At 53.7% G+C, this 18,119-nt stretch overlaps 1 protein-coding gene across 33 annotated transcripts in view; it reads right to left on the minus strand.

Moving 5' to 3' along the window:
- Positions 1–18,119, minus strand: part of EMID1 (EMI domain containing 1) — a 106,048-nt gene that overhangs the window by 29,641 nt on the left and 58,288 nt on the right. For 26 of the 33 annotated variants that reach the window (XR_010592830.1, XR_010592829.1, XM_065568195.1 and 23 more), the window contains 3 exons: positions 16,878–16,964; positions 5,982–6,043; positions 638–782 (listed from right to left, as the gene is read on the minus strand). Coding sequence is in view for 30 of the 33 variants with exons in the window: in XM_065568195.1 (XP_065424267.1) it covers positions 638–782; positions 5,982–6,043; positions 16,878–16,964 (294 nt within the window). In the remaining 3 variants the exon portion in view is untranslated. The remainder of the gene's footprint in view (positions 1–637; positions 783–5,981; positions 6,044–16,877; positions 16,965–18,119) is intronic. The other 7 variants (XR_010592831.1, XM_065568210.1, XM_065568215.1 and 4 more) reach the window with 1 other exon arrangement.

Genomic DNA, 18,119 nt, shown 5'->3' on the forward strand with positions numbered 1-18,119 from the left:
CCCATCACTGGGCCCTAGGCAAACACTCTTCTCCCAGCCTTGTGGGACAGCACCTGCCACTGTGGGGTGAGTGCAAGATGGGTGCACTCTCCAACCCCCCTCACCCTCCAGTGTCCCCTCTGTATCAGGCCGAGATTAGGGTGGCAGCTGCCATGGTGGAGGGTGAAGCTGCCCCCTTGGCACAGCGAGGAGGAAAAGCAGAGGAGGAGGACGCTGGCCTAGGATTTTGAGCCCTATGTGTTAATGCAGCCCTGGACGTCAGGCTGAGATTTGGGGCAATGGAGACCCTCTGCCATCCCACTCGAGCCAGGGCACAGAACTTCCTGCAGCGTCAAGGGCCCATCCTGCTATCCTCACTCAGACCAAACTGGGAGCTTTGCTTGAGTGCATTGGGCAGGACTGGGCTCTGAACTGATGGAAAGGCCGAGCCCCCATGCTTAGTGCCAACGGACTCCTGCTTGTTCCATCTCCAGGGCCAGGCATGGAGGGGACTTGGGGCATGTGGATTTCTGCAGGGGCAGGAAGGATCTTGATCTAGGCAGGAAACACACATCCAGCTCTCAGGATGGCTTCCTGCCTGCAGCCTCCAGCCTCCGGCTGCCTCAGCTCCTCCCTAGCAGCCCCTGCTCTCACTTACCTTTCACACCTTCATCCCCAGGGCTCCCGTGAGTGGATGGAGACCCCCAGAGCTGGTAGGAATCCGAGGGGGCAGCCCCCTTGGTTACGAGGTGTCTGTTGGGTACTGGGGAGGTTGCAGGCTCTGCCGCTGACAGCAATGCCACCTACGAGCAAGAGAGAGTTCCCAGCAGTGCGCCCAGACATACTGCGCTAGCCAGACTTGGGGCCTATCTCCTCTCTCCACTACGGATCTGCACTTACGGCGGTCACCCACAGCCACTCAGCACGCCCTTCCGAGGTTGGTGAGCCTGCTGCAGCATTGGCTCTCAGCAGAACCTTTCAGCAGAGGCTCATGGTTTACGATCCAGAAGTCACAGATTCAATCTCCCCTGATGTCCCACCCAAGGGTCTGGGGTTGCACTTCTATGGAGGAAGCTCGGCATTGTCCTGGACATTCAGAGCTTTGGGGTTGAGGGGAGGAACTTGAAGCTTTGCTGAACAGGGCCGCCCGGGGGGGGGGGGGGAGGGGGGCAAGTGGGGCAATTTGCCCCAGGCCCCACAGGGGCCCCCACGAGAATATAGTATTCTATGGTATTGCAACTTTTTTTTAATGGAAGGGGCCCCCAAAATTGCTTTGCCCCAGGGCCCCTGAATCCTCTGGGCGGCCCTGTTGCTGAATGCACGGAATAGGGCTTGAGGACCTTGGTGTTCTGACTTGGTAGCCCTTGTCTCTGCACAAACTTGCATCAGCTGAATTAAACTGGTTCAGTTAGCCCTTGTGTGGACACCCCTAGTTCAGTTTAAAAGCAGCTTATGTTGATTTAGCTTAAACCACTTCCTAAGGCCTTGTCTACACTGGAAATGTGAACCAGTAAAAGTTCTGTCGGCTTAATGCCACCAACTGTTCAGCAGGATGTGCTCGCACTCAGCTGTTCGGGTGGTGCTTCATGCTGATTTGGCAAAAGCACGTTGCATCCTGGCATCCTCCAAGCCACCTTCAGGCACGCTGCCTTGTAGAAAACTGTTGCTGTGTATTGTGAGATACCCAGGTACCTCTCAGGGAACTGTGGGCATTAGGGGTCAAAGCCCACCATTCCCTCTGTTCTATCCCATGACTACGACCCTACCATATTCACGATCCATTTTGGTCAATTTCATGGTTATAGGATCTTAAAAATAATAAATGTTATGATTTCAGCTATTTGAATCTGAAATTTCATGGTGTAATTGTAGGGGTCCTGACCCAAAAAGGAGCTGGGGGGGTTTCGTAAGGTTATTGTAGGGGGGGTACTGCTACCCTTATTGCTGATGGCGGTGACGCTGCCTTCAGAGCTCAGCTGGGCAACTGGAGAGCGGCGCCTGCTGGCCGGGAGCCCAGCTCTGAAGGCAGTGCCACCGCCAGCAGTGGTGCAGAAGTAAGGCTGGCATGGTATGGTATTGCCACCCCTACTTCTGCACTGCTGCCTTCAGAGCTGGGCCCTCAGTCAGCAGCTGCCACTCTGGGCGCCCAGCCCTGAAGACAGTACAGAAGTAAGGGTGGCAATACCACGATTCCCCACTAAAATAACCTTGCGCCCCGCCCCCCCCCGCAACTCCCTTTTGGGTCAGGACCCCCAGTTTGAGAAACGCTGGTCTCCCCCGTGAAATCGGTAGAGTATAGGGTAAAAGCACACAAAAGACCAGATTTCACAGTCCGCGACGCATTTTTCATGGCCATGAATTTGGAAGGGCCCTACCCATAACTGCCTGCTCTGGTCCCATTCGTGAGCTTGTCCCAGCACCTGTGGACAGGGTCTGGGGGACACAGCACCGTTCTCCATTGTACGGACAGGGCATATGGTCCTATTGCCTCTGCAAGGCTGCAATACTCAGACACACCTAGCTGGACAGTGAATGCATGGGCTGTGCTGCTGCAGTTATTCATGGAACAACTGCACTCGAGAAGCAGGGTTAACCCAGGTCAGAGTGTCCACAACAACCTCCTGCACCTTACATCCCCGCTACTCTGCATGGAGACAAGTCCCTGGTGTGCAAAGGGTCGTACGGAAAACCTGGGCTGGGTTCTTGGGAACAGTTTCTATTTCCTTGTTTCATAGATTCATAGATTCTAGGACTGGAAGGGACCTCGAGAGGTCATCGAGTCCAGTCCCCTGCCCGCATGGCAGGACCAAATACTGTCTAGACCATCCCTGATAGACATTTATCTAACCTACTCTTAAATATCTCCAGAGATGGAGATTCCACAACCTCCCTAGGCAATTTATTCCAGTGTTTAACCACCCTGACAGTTAGGAGCTTTTTCCTAATGTCCAACCTAAACCTCCCTTGCTTCTTGTTCTATCCTTAGAGACTAAGATGAACAAGTTTACTCACTCCTCCTTATGACACTGTTTTAGATACCTGAAAACTGCTATCATGTTCCCTCTCAGTCTTCTCTTTTCCAAACTAAACAAACCCAATTCTTTCAGCCTTCCTTCATAGGTCATGCTCTCTAGACCTTTCATCATTCTTGTTGCTCTTCTCTGGACCCTCTCCAATTTCTCCACATCTTTCTTGAAATGCGGTGCCCAGAACTGAACACAATACTCCAGCTGAGGCCTAACCAGCGCAGAGTAGAGCGGAAGAATGACTTCTCGTGTCTTGCTCACAACACACCTGTTAATGCATCCCAGAAACACGTTTGCTTTTTTTGCAACAGCATCACACTGTTGACTCATATTTAGCTTGTGGTCCACTATAACTCCTAGATTCCTTTCTGCTGTACTCCTTCCTAGACAGTCTCTTCCCATTCTGTATGTGTGAAACTGATTGTTCCTTCCTTGTGCCAAAGTCCTGGTCAGAGCCATGGGGACTCTTTCTAGGACATAGTGACTTGGGCCTTTAGGCGGTAGGTGCCCAACTTCCATGGCCTGGCGCACCTGCAGCACTAATCTCTGGGAGAGCCTGGAGGGGGAGACCCTGGGTTGCCTGTGAGTCCCTGGGGCTATTTCTGACACCAGGTCTAAAGCAGAGCAAAGGTTAAAGCACACAGAGGGTTAACCTGGTAGCCCAAACCCCTAATCATAGAATCATAGAATCTCAGGGTTGGAAGGGACCTCAGGAGTTCCTCTAGTCCAACCCCCTGCTCAAAGCAGGACCAACCCCAACTAAATCATCCCAGCCAGGGCTTTGTCAAGCCGGGCCTTAAAAACCTCTAAGGAAGGAGATTCCACCACCTCCCTAGGTAACCCATTCCAGTGCTTCGCCACCCTTCTAGTGAAATAGTGTTTCCTAATATCCAACCTAGACCTCCCCCACTGCAACTTGAGACCATTGCTCCTTGTTCTGTCATCTGCCCCCACTGAGAACAGCCGAGCTCCATCCTCTTTGGAACCCCCTTTCAGGTAGTTGAAAGCAGCTATCAAATCCCCCCTCATTTTTCTCTTCTGCAGACTAAATAAGCCCAGTTCCTTCAGCCTCTCCTCATAAGTCATGTGCTCCAGCCCCCTAATCATTTCTGTTGCCCTCCGCTGGACTCTTTCCAATTTTTCCACATCCTTCTTGGGCCCAAAACTGGACACAGTACTCCAGATGAAGCCTCACCAATGTCGAATAGAGGGGAATGATCACGTCCCTCGATCTGCTGGCAATGCCCCTACTTATACAGCCCAAAATGCCGTTAGCCTTCTTGGCAACAAGAGCACACTGTTGACTCATATCCAGCTTCTCGTCCACTGTGACCCCTAGGTCCTTTTCCACTGCTGCCTAGTCACTCGGTCCCTAGTCTGTAGCAGTGCATGGGATTCTTCCGTCCTAAGTGCCGGACTCTGCACTTGTCCTTGTTGAACCTCATCAGATTTCTTTTGGCCCAGTCCTCTAATTTGTCTAGGTCCCTCTGTATCTGATCCCTACCCTCTAGCCTATCTACCACTCCTCCCAGTTTAGTGTCATCTGCAAACTTGGGGGTTCAATCCACACCATCCTCCAGATCATTAATACACTGGCCTCCCTATGACATTGAGCCCTGATGGGTGATAGGATCACAACAGAACCGCACCAGCACATTCCTCAAGGCCACAAGCCAACTGGTCTTAGTGACACTTCTGGAGCCCTCAGACAGTCCATCCCACGGAATGTCATCTCCTAGGGAACACACCCTATGGCCTGGTGTCACCCCAACTGGAGACCATTCATATCATCAGGCACCAGATCCATTCTCATCCCCTCCATTGCCAGGCCAGTCCCCTACAGTCTGGTCTGCAGGGCCGGTTAGTTGTGTGTGTCTGAGGTGCTGGGGCTTCACAGCATTGGCACAGGTAACTCGCCCACATGTGCCTGAGTGGCAGAGCTGTGAACAGAACCCAGGAGTTCTGTTTGGTGTCCCATGGTTTAATAACCACAAGACCATCTGTCCCTCCCCTAAATGCTTACAGCAACCTGAAACGTCAACCGTTAAAATCCCACCTGGTTCAGAAAGCACTCAGCCTCTGAACAGCCATGCCACACCCTGGCTGTGCTCTGCCTTGTCCTAGACAACTTCTCGAGTGCTTTGGAATTGCAATTCCTGTGGGAGGGAAATGGATTATCTGTTGGGGACTGTCCTCCTCCTCCATACGGTGCATGTCTATGGAGAAAGGCTGGGTGGTCCAGTGGCTAAGTCCAGGACGCAGGCGACCCAGGTACAATTCCCCCTCTGCCACAGACTTCACGTGTGACCTTGGGCAAGTCACTTAGCTTCTCTGTAAAAATGGGAATAATAGCGCTGCCCTGCCTCCTTGGAGGTCATGAGGATAAATACACTGAGGTGCTCTCTGTAATGGGAGTTGTGTCAGTACCACAGAGAGACAGCTGTCTGCTCCTGGGGCTGGCACAGCTGGCTAAAAACAAAACAAATGCAATTTTGCCCCAACATTTTGAAATGTTGAAGTTCTTTTCATTTCAAAGGGTAAAACAGGAATTGCAGGACAAAGGAGGTGCCCAGGAATTGCATTTCTGGGCAGAAAAAGAAAGAAGAACCTCTCCAGTAGGAACAAGGCAAAAAGAAAAGAAGGGGGAAATGAAGAATAATAAACAAAAATACTTAAAGAAATGACAGCACAAAATGTTGATGAAAAAAGAAAGACAATTGTTTAAAATGAACAAGCTGGCAGCCCCGCTCCGAGTGTGACACAGAATATCGGGGGCTGGACTAGCCGACCTCTTTCTACATTTCCATGAGATTTCACTGGGATCCAGGGGTAAATGTCAGACTCACCCTTGATCCCAACATCCGTGAGATGCAAAGTTCTGAGGCAAGAAGGTCACGCTGGTTCTCGTACCATACCCTGTGCTCCCTGATCCTTTACCCACATCCCACCTCCAACCCCTGCCACATAGACACTGACCTTGGCTTCCAGGCTGTTGAGACGCGCCGTCAGTTCCACCACTTTGCTGCAATTCAAACACCCTGGGAAATCAACCGAAAGAACAGAGAGTAAAGGGACTGGGGAGAAATCTGAGCCCAGGATGGAGGGGTGGAGAGGGGAGGAAATAAAGAGGAGGGGAAGAGTGGGGGGCAGTGAGTATGGATGTGGGCGCATAACATTCTGCGCCAAACGTTCCCTGAGCAGCCCAGCTGTAGGCTGCATGCCAGGTGCTGGCGTAACCCACTGGCACACGTGTGCTAGGTCCACTCTGTGCCCAGTCTGCAGAGGCCAGGAGTCTGCTACAGCCCCACTCACAGAGCTTCAGCAGCTCATGCTTTTCGCTCTGGAGGTCCCAGTTCAATCCTGGTTGTGTCAGCCGGGACCCATACCCTGGCTCCAGGACAGGGAAGCACCAAACAAGTCAGGCCCAGCCACTCTTTGTCATCCCCATTCTGCTCCCCCAGGGGGTCCTAACCCTGATCCCAGGAAACCCCCCACCTGCTGAGGGGAGACCAGGACTCGCTTCCAGGCAGGACACATTCCCTGGGGCTCATCCTGAAGAGTAAGAACCCTACTGTGGTGTCAGACAGGTGCCAGCCCAGCACTCCTGCAGCAGAGATGATGTCTACCCTCGGGGCTGCCCCAGTTCCACCATTGGGGCACACAGCTCAGCCTCGATCTGCACCTGCACAGCTAACCCAGTGGCTTCGTTGGAGCAAACAGCCAGTGTGGGAAAGGCTTCAGGCTCTTGGTCTTGGGGACTTGAGCCCGGGTTAGAAGGGTTTACAAGGGTCACGCAGCAGGGCCTTGGGAATGGTCCTTTACGCGATTTCACGGAAATGGCGAGCAATAGAGACATTATGATCTAAAGCTGGTTCTGGACCAGGGCTGGGCAGATAACTACCGACCCCTGGGCCTTCACAGCCAGACCTGAAACAGGCCTTTCTTCAAGCCTCGACGTGGTCAGATCATTTCCCACGCACACCTCTTTATTTCCCCTGGATGCCACCGGGATCGGAAAGTGCTCAGGCACCTTATAAATATGATAGCTAGAGAGTATGACAATAGACTGACCAACCGACTTATGTGGGATCACACCGGTGCTCGCTCGCACTCATGTGAATCCTTAATTGCACAATATTCCAAACCCGGAGACTTGGAAAGCATCTGAGCTTGTGGGTGCTTAACTGACCTTCCTGACCGACCCACTGCTGTTCCCGACCAGCTGAGGTGTGAGAAGAAGCAGAAATGACCTGTCACTCTTGATGGGGGGGGACAATTTAAAGGTCGGGGGGCATGTGACCACCCCACGTGTTGCCTCTGGCCCCTTTCCCACTCCCCCCTGTGCCTCCCACACCTGCTCCAAGCCAGCACTTCCTTGCCCCCACCCCCCTCCCAGCTCCTCCCCACATAGATCTCCCAGTGCCTGCCCGCTGCAGGTGCAGCTAGGACTGGAGCGGGCTCCGGATACCTACTGCTGAGCAGGGAACTGTGGCTGTGGGCGAGGAAAGGACAGGACTCAGAGGGCTTCCCCAGCTCGGCTGTTCTCAGTGGTGGCAGATGACAGAACAAGGAGCAATGGTCTCAAGTTGCAGTGGGGGAGGTCCAGGTTGGATATTAGGAAACACTATTTCACTAGGAGGGTGGTGAAGCACTGGAATGCATTACCTAGGGAGGTGGTGGAGTCTCCTTCCTTGGAGGTTTTTAAGGCCCGGCTTGACAAAGCCCTGACTGGGATGATTTAGTTGGGAATTGGTCCTGCTTTGAGCAGGGGGTTGGACTAGATACCTCCTGAGGTCCCTTCCAACCCTGATAGTCTATTCTATGATTCTATGCCCCCTTTGGCAGAGCTGCACTGCCATGCCTGGCTCTCTTCCTTGCTCTGGGCGCCCCCTAGTGGGCTCAGCGGGAATGCTAGGTGCCTTTCCCAGGCATGTCCCCTTAAGCTGTGCTCAGCCCAAGTCCGACCCTGGCAGAAATCGGGGGGGGGGGGGGGGCATGCCTCCCCCCACATCTCGCCTCTGACCTGAAGGAGAGTTTCTACTCCAAGAGGCATTTGCAGTGTGGAGCCAGGGTGACCAGACAGCAAGTGTGAAAAATCTGGACAGGGTGGGGGGTAATAGGAGCCTATATAAGAAAAAGAGCCAAAAATAGGGACTGTCCCTATAAAATCGGGACATCTGGTCACCCTATGTGAAGCAGACAGCCATCGTGGGGATGGCAGTAGGGCAGATGCATTGGGAAGACACAGCACCCATTAACAAAGCCAGGCTTCCCTCCCAAGACGCAGCAGGAGGAGGGACCAGAGATCTTCCTCTTCCTCACCTCGCCTTACGCTCTACATCAAGCTCTCAGGCGGCGATACCAGCTCCTGGCGCACCAGGTGCTATCAAACACTGACCATTTCATTGTCATTCTTCCGGGAGTGACGTCACATTTTGGGAGAGACACGGGTGAGATCCTGATGCACCTGCAATTACTTACCCCACCCCCAGCATTTTTCATCCGAGGTGGGGGATTAGCTGTGGCATCCTGGCCAGATTCCAGAGTGGACAATTCCACTCTGCATCCCTGAAACTCCCTTGGAAGTTTTCAGTTGCATACAATATTCTTTTTCACTTCCTGCCTGCCCTGAACTATTGTGAGGGGTTATAACAGGTGGAGTGCTGTAGCCCAGAGGCAGCTGCATTTCAGCAGGAGGTGAAATGGCATTTTATCTACTCTGATCTAATCTAATCGGCCACGTCCCTGGAATGAATCTGGCCTGTCTCTTCAACTAGTTTTGCTCCTGGTTCTGTAGCGATGAGACCTGAAGAAAGTTCAGACGCCCCTTAACTTCACCAGCAACATCTGCCAAGGTGGGAGAGCCTCCCCTGAGTGTGCAAGTGGCATAAAGAGAAGAGCTCTCGGCCCTCTCCCCCTGAGGAAACGCTCATTCTCATTTCCCAGTGTCAAAGGGAACCAGGAGTTTTGCAGCAGTAATTGCGGTTAATTGCTACCAGTCCCAACAAAGAGCCTGCAGTCCTCACTGTCAAGAGTCAAAGCTGTCTCCATGGTTACTCATTGCCTGGCTCTGACTTTTAAAGGGGCAGCATCTCTTTATTTTGCATCTGCCATTTCAAGATCTCTTCCCCGCTTGCTCATCAGGGGATGGTCTGAGTCCTAGGAATGTCCTCGTCTGCAATTTCTCCTCAGCCCGAGTCTCTAAGGCTCAAGACGCTCTTCCCAGCTGAGAGTAGATAAGGGCTCTGTGCAGATCCCATGGACACTGCCCCTTGAGTCAGCTGGAGAGGTCCCCAAGGCCACCCACCCACAGTCCCAGATATTAACGACCCAACCAGTCCATCCAGGGCAGGACTGGCCCCTCCAGGTTTCATGTCCCATTTCTGGGGCTTGCCCAGCCTTGCCCTGGAGGAATCTTCTCCAGCGTGTGGGGGCGGGGGGTAGATTCTCCTCTGCCCGGCATCATGTGTGGTCGCTCAGTGCCAAGTGGGTTTACAGTGCTCCTGTTCTGACGTGGGGTGAGTGGACCACGGGTGCACATGGCTGCACAAGGGGCTGAGTAACCAGGATCAGGCCCTTTAGTCTGCAGCCTGCTGAGTCTTGGAGCTGAGGGATCTTGCAGCGAGAAGCAAATGTGGGGGGCAGATGGAATGGGATGGGGGAGCACAGCTCTCTTGTTCTTCCTCCCTTTCCTCCCCTCTTTGTAAAACAAACACAAGGAAGGACTTCTGCACACAGCGCACAGCCAGCCCGTGGAGCTCGCTGCCGGGGGTGTTATGAAGGGCAAAACTGTAACTGGGTTCAGTAAATAATTCAATAAGTTCACGTAGGATAGGTCCGTCACTGGCTATTAGCCCAGATGGTCAGGGTGCAACCCCATGCTCTGGGTGTCCCTAGGCCTCTGACTGCCAGGAGCTGGGACGGGATGACAGGGGATGGCTCACTAGATAATGGCCCTGTTCTGTTCATTCTCTCTGAAGCACCTGGCATTGGCCACTGTCAGAGGACAGGACACTGGGCTGGATGGACCACTGGTTGGACATGGTCCTTCTTATGTTCTTATGAACATTGCTGTCATTTGGTGGCCTGGGTGGAACAAGCTGGTGGGTCCCAGAGGCTGACCTTTCATGGTCCCAGAAACCCCCCCCCTCCAGCGGGCCCTCTCCATTGGAGGCCAAGTACATGGAGAGAGAATGAGCACCCTGTATTACCCTGGGAATGATGGCAGGTGGCTGAACCTGAACGTCCAAGGGGTTTCACAGAGAACCCAGGGGCTAAGTTCCGAGGATCCCCTCCAACGTCCCCTCTTCATGTTCCAGGGGGTCTCCATGAAGACCAGTTGCTAATGTTGAACTGGACTGGAAGGATGTGGTTGGTCGTTGATCACCTGGCGGCATGGGCGGCGGGTATAACAGGTATAACCCTAAGCCAAACCTTGGCCTCGGCCATGCTGGTGCCCAAGCTGGCGGGAGCTCAGCTCCATTGCTGGTTGGAGACCAGCAGGCTGGCGCTGGGGGTGGCCCGGCACTTGGGGCCAGCGCTGGGGCTGGCGCTGGGGCAGTCCAGTGGCCCAATCCTGGAGCTGTCTCCCGCCATCCTTCCTTGGTGTGACCCAGGGCAGAAAGCAGGGAGAGGGCCCGCCCTCTCTTCTGCCAGCCTCCCCTGGGTGTCACCCAGGGCACTGGGGAATGTGAGGAAAGAGGTTTGGCTGGGGTCCTCTGGCCGGGGTGGGGGTAGCGGGGGAAGGGGCGTTCAGGTAGGGGTGGGGCCTTGGGCAAAAGGGGCGGGGCTGTGTGGTTAGCACACATGCCGCCCATGCCTGGAGGAATGTACCCTTTGTGAGAGCTGAGTCCCCCCACTCCGGACACGCCCCCGCCAGCCCGCCCTTGCCACTCCCCTGGGTGTATGCTCTGAAAGCACAAGGCTGGAGAAAGTCCCAGCAGATGCCAGACAGAAGCTAGAACAAAAGGAGAACATGTGGGAAGCGAGGTACCTCCGCCCCCAACCTTCAACAGCTGGACTCAGCAAGCCATGCCAGGCAGCTGAGTCTGGAGAGAAGACAAGGCCAAGTTTAAAAAGCCATGTAAACCCCAGAGATGATGAGGAGGAAGGATGCTTGGCACTGCTGTCCTGTCCACAGACACTTCTCCTTCCTGCACTCCCATGTCCACCTCCCTCCCCAAAGCAGCCCCAGCCGTGCCGGGTAGCTGGAATTCCTGCCCCTGACATGCTCGGAAGGCAGGGATGCAGTCGCCTGACACTCCCCGGCCAAAGGGCCATGTTGGCAGCTGGCTTGGGAAGGAGGCAATGCACGTGGGGTTGGTTCCTGTTCCGTTGCATGGGGAGGGTTGTGGGAAGAGAGCCAAACGGTTACATGCAGCGGTGCTATCTCCCTGCCCAGCCGTGGGATATGGGAAATGGTGGGCCTGAGTCTTCTTTGGGGCAGAGCAAAAGGCGCCTTGAACAACCATCTGGCAGCTCCTCTACAAAGGGCGCTGGGTATCCATCCTCGGCATGCAGAGTGAGCACACAGCCAATAGCAAATCATCCATGCTCACAGACAGGGCTGTTCCCACACAATGGGGTTAGCATCTGACACTGCAGAACCAATCCTATTAGCCCCTTGGTGGGGGGCAGGCACAGCAAGCCCCACCCCTCTGCTGAAGACAGTCCCAGGAAAAGCCAGACTCTCACACCTTATGCCCTGCTGAGATCCCAAACATGCCCCGAACTGAGGGACAAAGGAGCAAACCAGAAGGAAATAACCTGGCCCCACTGCAGTTGGTGGTAAAACTCCTATAGACTTCAGGGCGACCAGGATTTCACCACTGGCTCGAACCTCAGCCCAGGAGCAAGAGCTGGGCAGGCAAGCTGTCCCCCTGTGTGTTGACGTGCTCTGAACAGTCTGCGTACTGCACCTTTAATAGGGGAGATCTTCCCCTCCCGCCACAACCTGCGGCAGGGACAGGTGGCCATTTTGTGTTCAGCTCAGTGCAGACTGTTACAGAGACAATGTATAAATGTGTCATTGGCCGAAAGCATCCAGTTGCTCTTGGGAATGAAAAAAACCAGCAGTTCCTTTCTTTCTGCCACCTGGCACGCCCCTCTGTCTACCTCACATTGCTATCCTGCCCCCCAGCATATCGTATCTGAGCAAAACAAACAAAAATCCCGAGCAGCCTGGCCTCCTTCGTAGGCGCAGCACTCTGCTGGGGGGTGAGGTTTTGGCTTGGATTTATTTAGTATTTGGGGTTTTTCCAGTCTGTGGGATTTCGGAGTATAAGGGGAGGTGTCATTTTCCAGCAGCAGTGTTTGCCGAAAGAGCAAATATTGTGGAACGTTTGTGGAAAGCCAGTTATAAAACGCCAATGTGGGCCGAAGACCTGATGCTAGGAATGACCCTCACCCAGTAAGCAAACACCAGGGGACACAGATGTCCTGGCCAAGACTGACGGCTCCAGCTGATGCTCCCCCCAAAGAACTTGTGAGCGACACACAGGCGGAAGTACACTCGTGGGGCACCCTTGTCACTTCAGGTCATGCGACATGACAAGGCCAGTTGTGGAATGTATGATGGGCTCATGGGTAACTCAGGACCAGGAGAAATGGCTCTCCTCACCAGTCAGCATTCCTGATCTCAATGACTTGAATCAGCAAAGTTCTCCATAGGATTAGGAGGCCAAGGGTTCATTCAATCTCCAGGCCCACACCTTAAGCAAACACTAAAGCAGATACCAAGGTAGAAAGGGAAATGAAGTTCCTTTCAGTGCCTGCTGCCATCTCCTGCTTACTGCAGGTCACACGCTCCAGAGCCATGGAGACCCTGTCTTCCGGAGTGTCCAAAGCACGAGGGCATGTGTCAGTGGCCCGGGATTGGATTGGAACATCACTCATCACAGGGAATATCCCTCCGCTTCAACCAGCCCACCAAGAAGACTGTGCAAAGCAGGGGAAGGAGGGCTGGGGCAGAGGTGAAGGGGGAATGCGCAGAGCCATACACCTGCACTCTCACTGCCTCAGGAAAGAGCAGGATTGCTGGATAAACGTGTAGCTGGGACATGTATCCAGCTGGCCCTTCCCACAGGTGATACCGTGCACCCACCCAAAGCCCCAGGGACGTATAGGAACCTAGGTCCAGATCCTAACTTCCATTGAACTCAAGGGGAGTTCAGTGCCTACATCTTCCCTAGTGCCCAGGGCCAGATCAACTCTCCTGTGGGCCTGGGGCGATTAGATTTTGTGGGGCCCCTGTATACAAGTCTTTTCCCTAATTTAAAATAAAATTATTACAACCATGGCATCGAGACTAAACGCTATAGCTATTAACGCTATACTAAACTTAGAATCATAGAATCATAGAATATTAGGGTTGGAAGATACCTCACGAGGTCATCTAGTCCAACCCCCTGCTCAAAGCAGGACCAACCCCAACTAAATCATCCCAGCCAGGGCTTTGTCAAGCCCGGACTTAAAAACCTCTAAGGAAGGAGATTCCACCACCACCCTAGGTATCCCATTCCAGTGCTTCACCACCCTCCTAGTGAAATAGTGTTTCCTAATATCCAACCTAGACCTCCCCCACCGCAACTTGAGACCATTGCTCCTTGTTCTGTCATCTGCCACCACTGAGAACAGTCTAGATCCATCTTCTATGGAACCCCTCTTCAGGTAGTTGAAGGCTGATATCAAATCCCCCCTCATTCTTCTCTTCTGCAGACTAAACAATCCCAGTTCCCTCAGCCTATCCTCATAAGTCATGTGCTCCAGCCCCCTAATCATTTGTGTTGCCCTCCACTGGACTCTTTCCAATTTTTCCACATCCTTCTTGTAGTGTGGGGCCCAAAACTGGACACAGTACTCCAGATGAAGCCTCACCAATGGCGAATAGAGGACAATGATCACATCCCTCAATCTGGTGGCAATGCCCCTACCTATACAGCCCAAAATGCCGTTAGCCTTCTTGGCAACAAGAGCACACTGTTGACTCATATCCAGCTTCTCATCCACTGTAACCCCTAGGTCCTTTTCTGCAGAACTGCTCCCTAGCCATTCGGTCCCTAGTCTGTAGTAGTGCATGGGATTCTTCCATCCTAAGTGCAGGACTCTGCACTTGTCCTTGTTGAACCTCATCAGATTTCTTTTGGCCCAATCCTCTAATTTGTCTAGGTCCCTCTGTATCCTATCTACCACTCCTCCCAGTTTAGTGTCATCTGCAAACTTGCTGAGGGTGCAATCCACGCCATCCTCCACATTATTAATGAAGATATTGAACAAAACCGGCCCCAGAACCAACCCTTGGGGCACTCCACTTGATACCGGCTACCAACTAGACATGAAGCCATTGATCACTACCCGTTGAGCACGATAATCTAGCCAGCTTTCTATCCACCTTATAGTCCATTCACCCAGCCCAGACTTCTTTAACTTGCCGGCAAGAATACTGTAGGAGACTGTATCAAAAGCTTTGCTAAAGTCAAGGAATAACACGTTCACTGCTTTCCCCTCATCCACAGAGCCAGTTATCTCCTCATAGAAGGCAATTAGCTAGTCAGGCATGACTTGCCCTTGGTGAATCCATGCTGACTGTTCCTGATCACTTTCCTTTCCTCTAAGTGCTTCAGAATTGATTCCTTGAGGACCTGCTCCATGATTTTTCCAGGGAATGAGATGAGGCTGACTGGCCTGTAGTTCCCTGGATCCTCCTCCTTCCCTTTTTTAAAGATGGGCACTACATTCGCCTTTTTCCTGTCATCCGGGACCTCCCCTGATCGCCATGAGTTTTCAAAGATAATGGCCAATGGCTCTGCAATCACATCCACCAACTCTTTTAACACCCTCAGATGCAGCAAATCCGGACCCTTGAACTTGTGCTTGTCCAGCTTTTCTAAATAGTCCTGAACCACTTCTTTCCCCACAGAGGGCTGCTCACCTCCTTCCCATGCTGTGCTGCCCAGTGCAGCAGTCTGGGAGCTGACCTTGTTTGTGAAGACAGAGGCAAAAAAAGCATTGAGTACATTAGCTTTTTCCACATCCTCGGTCACTAGTTTGCCTCCCTCATGCAGTAAGAGGTCCACACTTTCCCTGAACTTCTTCTTGTTGCTAACATACCTGAAGAAACCCTTCTTGTTACTCTTAACATCTCTTGCTAGCTGCAACTCCCAGGGTGATTTGGCCTTCCTGATTTCACTCCTGCACGCCTGAGCAATATTTTTATACTCCTCCCTGGTCATTTGTCCAACCTTCCAATTCTTGTAAGCTTCTTTTTTGTGTTTAAGATCAGCAAGGATTTCACTGTTAAGCCAAGCTGGTCACCTGCCATATTTACTATTCTTTCTACACATCGGGATGGTTTGTTCCTGCAACCTCAATAAGGATTCTTTAAAATACAGCCAGCTCTCTTGGACTCCTTTCCCCCTCATGTTATTTTCCCAGGGGATCCTACCCATCAGTTCTCTGAGGGAGTCAAAGTCTGCTTTTCTGAAGTCCAGGGTCCATATTCTGCTGCTCTCCTTTCTTCCTTGTGTCAGGATCCTGAACTCGACCATCTCATGGTCACTGCCTCACAGATTCCCATCCACTTTTGCTTCCCTTACTAATTCTTCCCTGTTTGTGAGCAGCAGGTCAAGAAGAGCTCTGCCCCAGTTGGTTCCTCCAACACTTGCACAGGAAATTGTCCCCTACACTTTCCAAAAACTTCCTGGATTGTCTGTGCACTGCTGTATTGCTCTCCCAGCAGATATTGGGGTGATTGAAGTCCCCCCGAGATGACCAGGGCCTGTGATCTAGTAACTTCTATTAGTTGAACCTCATCAGATTTCTTTTGGCCCAATCCTCCAATTTGGCTAGGTCACTCTGGACTCTATCCCTACCCTCCAGTGTATTGACCTCTCCCCCCAGCTTAGTGTCATCTGCGAATTTGCTGAGGGTGTAATTAATCCCATCATCCAGATAATTAATAATAACTTGCCTTTTAATTAACATAAAGCCATTCTGTGGTTACATTTCCATGTTAAAACGTAGAATATAGTTAAGTTAATTCAAAATAGCCTATTTAGAACAGCTGTTATATTAGTTTATTTCTGGGAGGGAGTTTGTGTGTAGGAGGGGGCTCAAGGCTGGGACAGAGTGTTGGGGTGCAGGAGAGGGTGAGGGGTGCGGGCTCTGGGAGGGAGTTTGGTGCAGGAGGGAATTCTGACCTGGGGCAGGGGGTTGGGGTGCAGGAGGGGGTTCAGGTTTCGTCCGGGCAGCACTTACCACAGGCGGCTCCCAGCCAGCGGTGCAGCAAGGCTTAGGCAGGCTGCCTGCATGCCGTGGTCCCACGCCGCTCCCGGAAGCGGCCGGCTGCTGGCACGTCTCTGTGCACCACTGGGGGGAGGGGGACAGCGTGTCTCCGTGCGCTACCTGTGCCTGCAAACGCCGCCCCAGCAGCTCCCATTGGGCAGTTCCCAGCCAATGGGAGCTGCAGGGACAGTGCTGGGGGCGGGGGCAGTGCGCGGTGCCACCTCTACCCCTCCCGGGGCTGCAGAGACATGCCAGCAGCCGTCCGATTCCGGGAGCGGTGTGGGACCACGGCATTCAGGTAGCCTGCCTAAGCTCTGCTGTGCCAAAGCCCCCCCCCTTAGCCCGGGGCCCTGGGCTGCAGCCCCTAAAGCCCCTGTGTTAATTCAGCCCTGCTAGTGCCTGGCTTCCCTCATTCTCTCCCTGTCTATCATTCTCTTTTCCCACTGCCACTTTCTCTGCCCCCTCCCTGCCCCTGAGATAGCTCAGAGCAGGGGCAAGGGCAGTACGGGTTTGAGGGGAGGAGAGACACAGGGTTTCTAGCGCAGCACAATCTCCAGCCAAAGAAAGGTGACACCTTCCCTCCAGACCCACCTGAGTAAGTTGCTGGTCGGAGGGGGAGCCTGCGCAGGGGGGCACTGGGACGTCCGGTTTCCTGCGGGGTGATGTAGCTGATGGTCTCTGCAAAGGAAACGGATGGCATTAGTCACTCAGTGGACTGGCTCATAGGGTCTGTGGTCTCCATACTGCCCCCTGGGCTGGAATCCCGACCCCCAGGGAGACTGTCCAGGGGAAACTGACCCCTAGTCCCTGTCTTGGGGCTCTCTGGACCTCTCAGCTCTGGTATTGCCTCTGTGAAGGGAGCTGAGCTCAGTGGGGCAGGTGCTTATTCCCACTCCTCTCCTGCTGCTCCCAGGGAATACAAGGCCCTTCCAGGGGCTGGCCCCTGAGAGAGTCAGTAACATTCAATAACACTGAGGGCGACAAACTGGTGGAGACCCAGAATCGGACACACCCACCCAGGGCCAACCATGTCTACTGCAGCTCTGCAAAGGACTGAGGGCCCCAGCTGCAAGCCAGGGGGCAGAGCCCAATTCATGGGAATGCAGGGCCCCTCCAGTGCAGATGCCAGGCAGTGCGCTGACCAGCCAGAGGGACACTGAGCAGAGGGCTGGAGGGGTGGGAGAGTGGGGGCAGAGGAGAGCATGTTGAGCTGTGCCCACTCAGGGACACTCCTTGTTTCCCTGGGCCTGGATCACACCCTACAAGCCTGGGCCAGCATGGGGAGCAGGAATCCACCCAGCCTGGGTCTCCCACAGGCCAGCACACACAACTGATTGCTAGCCCCGAGCTGGCCGTCTGCTTTGCCACAAGCCCCCTGCAGGCTGGCGCTGCCTGACCCCCCCCGGCACTGCGGAGTCCCAGCCACCCTGCAGCATGGCCCCTCTCCCCACACAAAGCAGCAGGGGCGACAGGCACAGAGGCCCATCTCTGAGCCAGGGCAGGGCAAGACCTGATGCTGGGCTGGGGGAGCAAAGGAGGATGGGCCAGCCTGGGCCTGGACACGAGGCAAACAAAGGAGGATGGGCCAGCGTGGGCCTGGACATGAGGCAAACAAAGGAGGATGGGCCAGGTCTGGTTCAGGTGCTAGCTCTCTGTGCTCCCCGCAGGGACTCCTCCAGAGCCAGCCGGACACTGAGACGATGCCAAAGCTTCTTCCTAGGCCCTGCAAGGAGCTAACTGGAGTGCAAAGTGTTAACATCTCCCCCTCCCCCCACAGATCTCCCAGTCTGTCCAGGAGCCACCTGGCTGGGGTGTGTAGACAGGTATGGCCCC

Source organism: Chrysemys picta, chromosome 15 (assembly GCF_011386835.1).
Source record: "Chrysemys picta bellii isolate R12L10 chromosome 15, ASM1138683v2, whole genome shotgun sequence".
NCBI lineage: Eukaryota > Metazoa > Chordata > Testudines > Emydidae > Chrysemys > Chrysemys picta.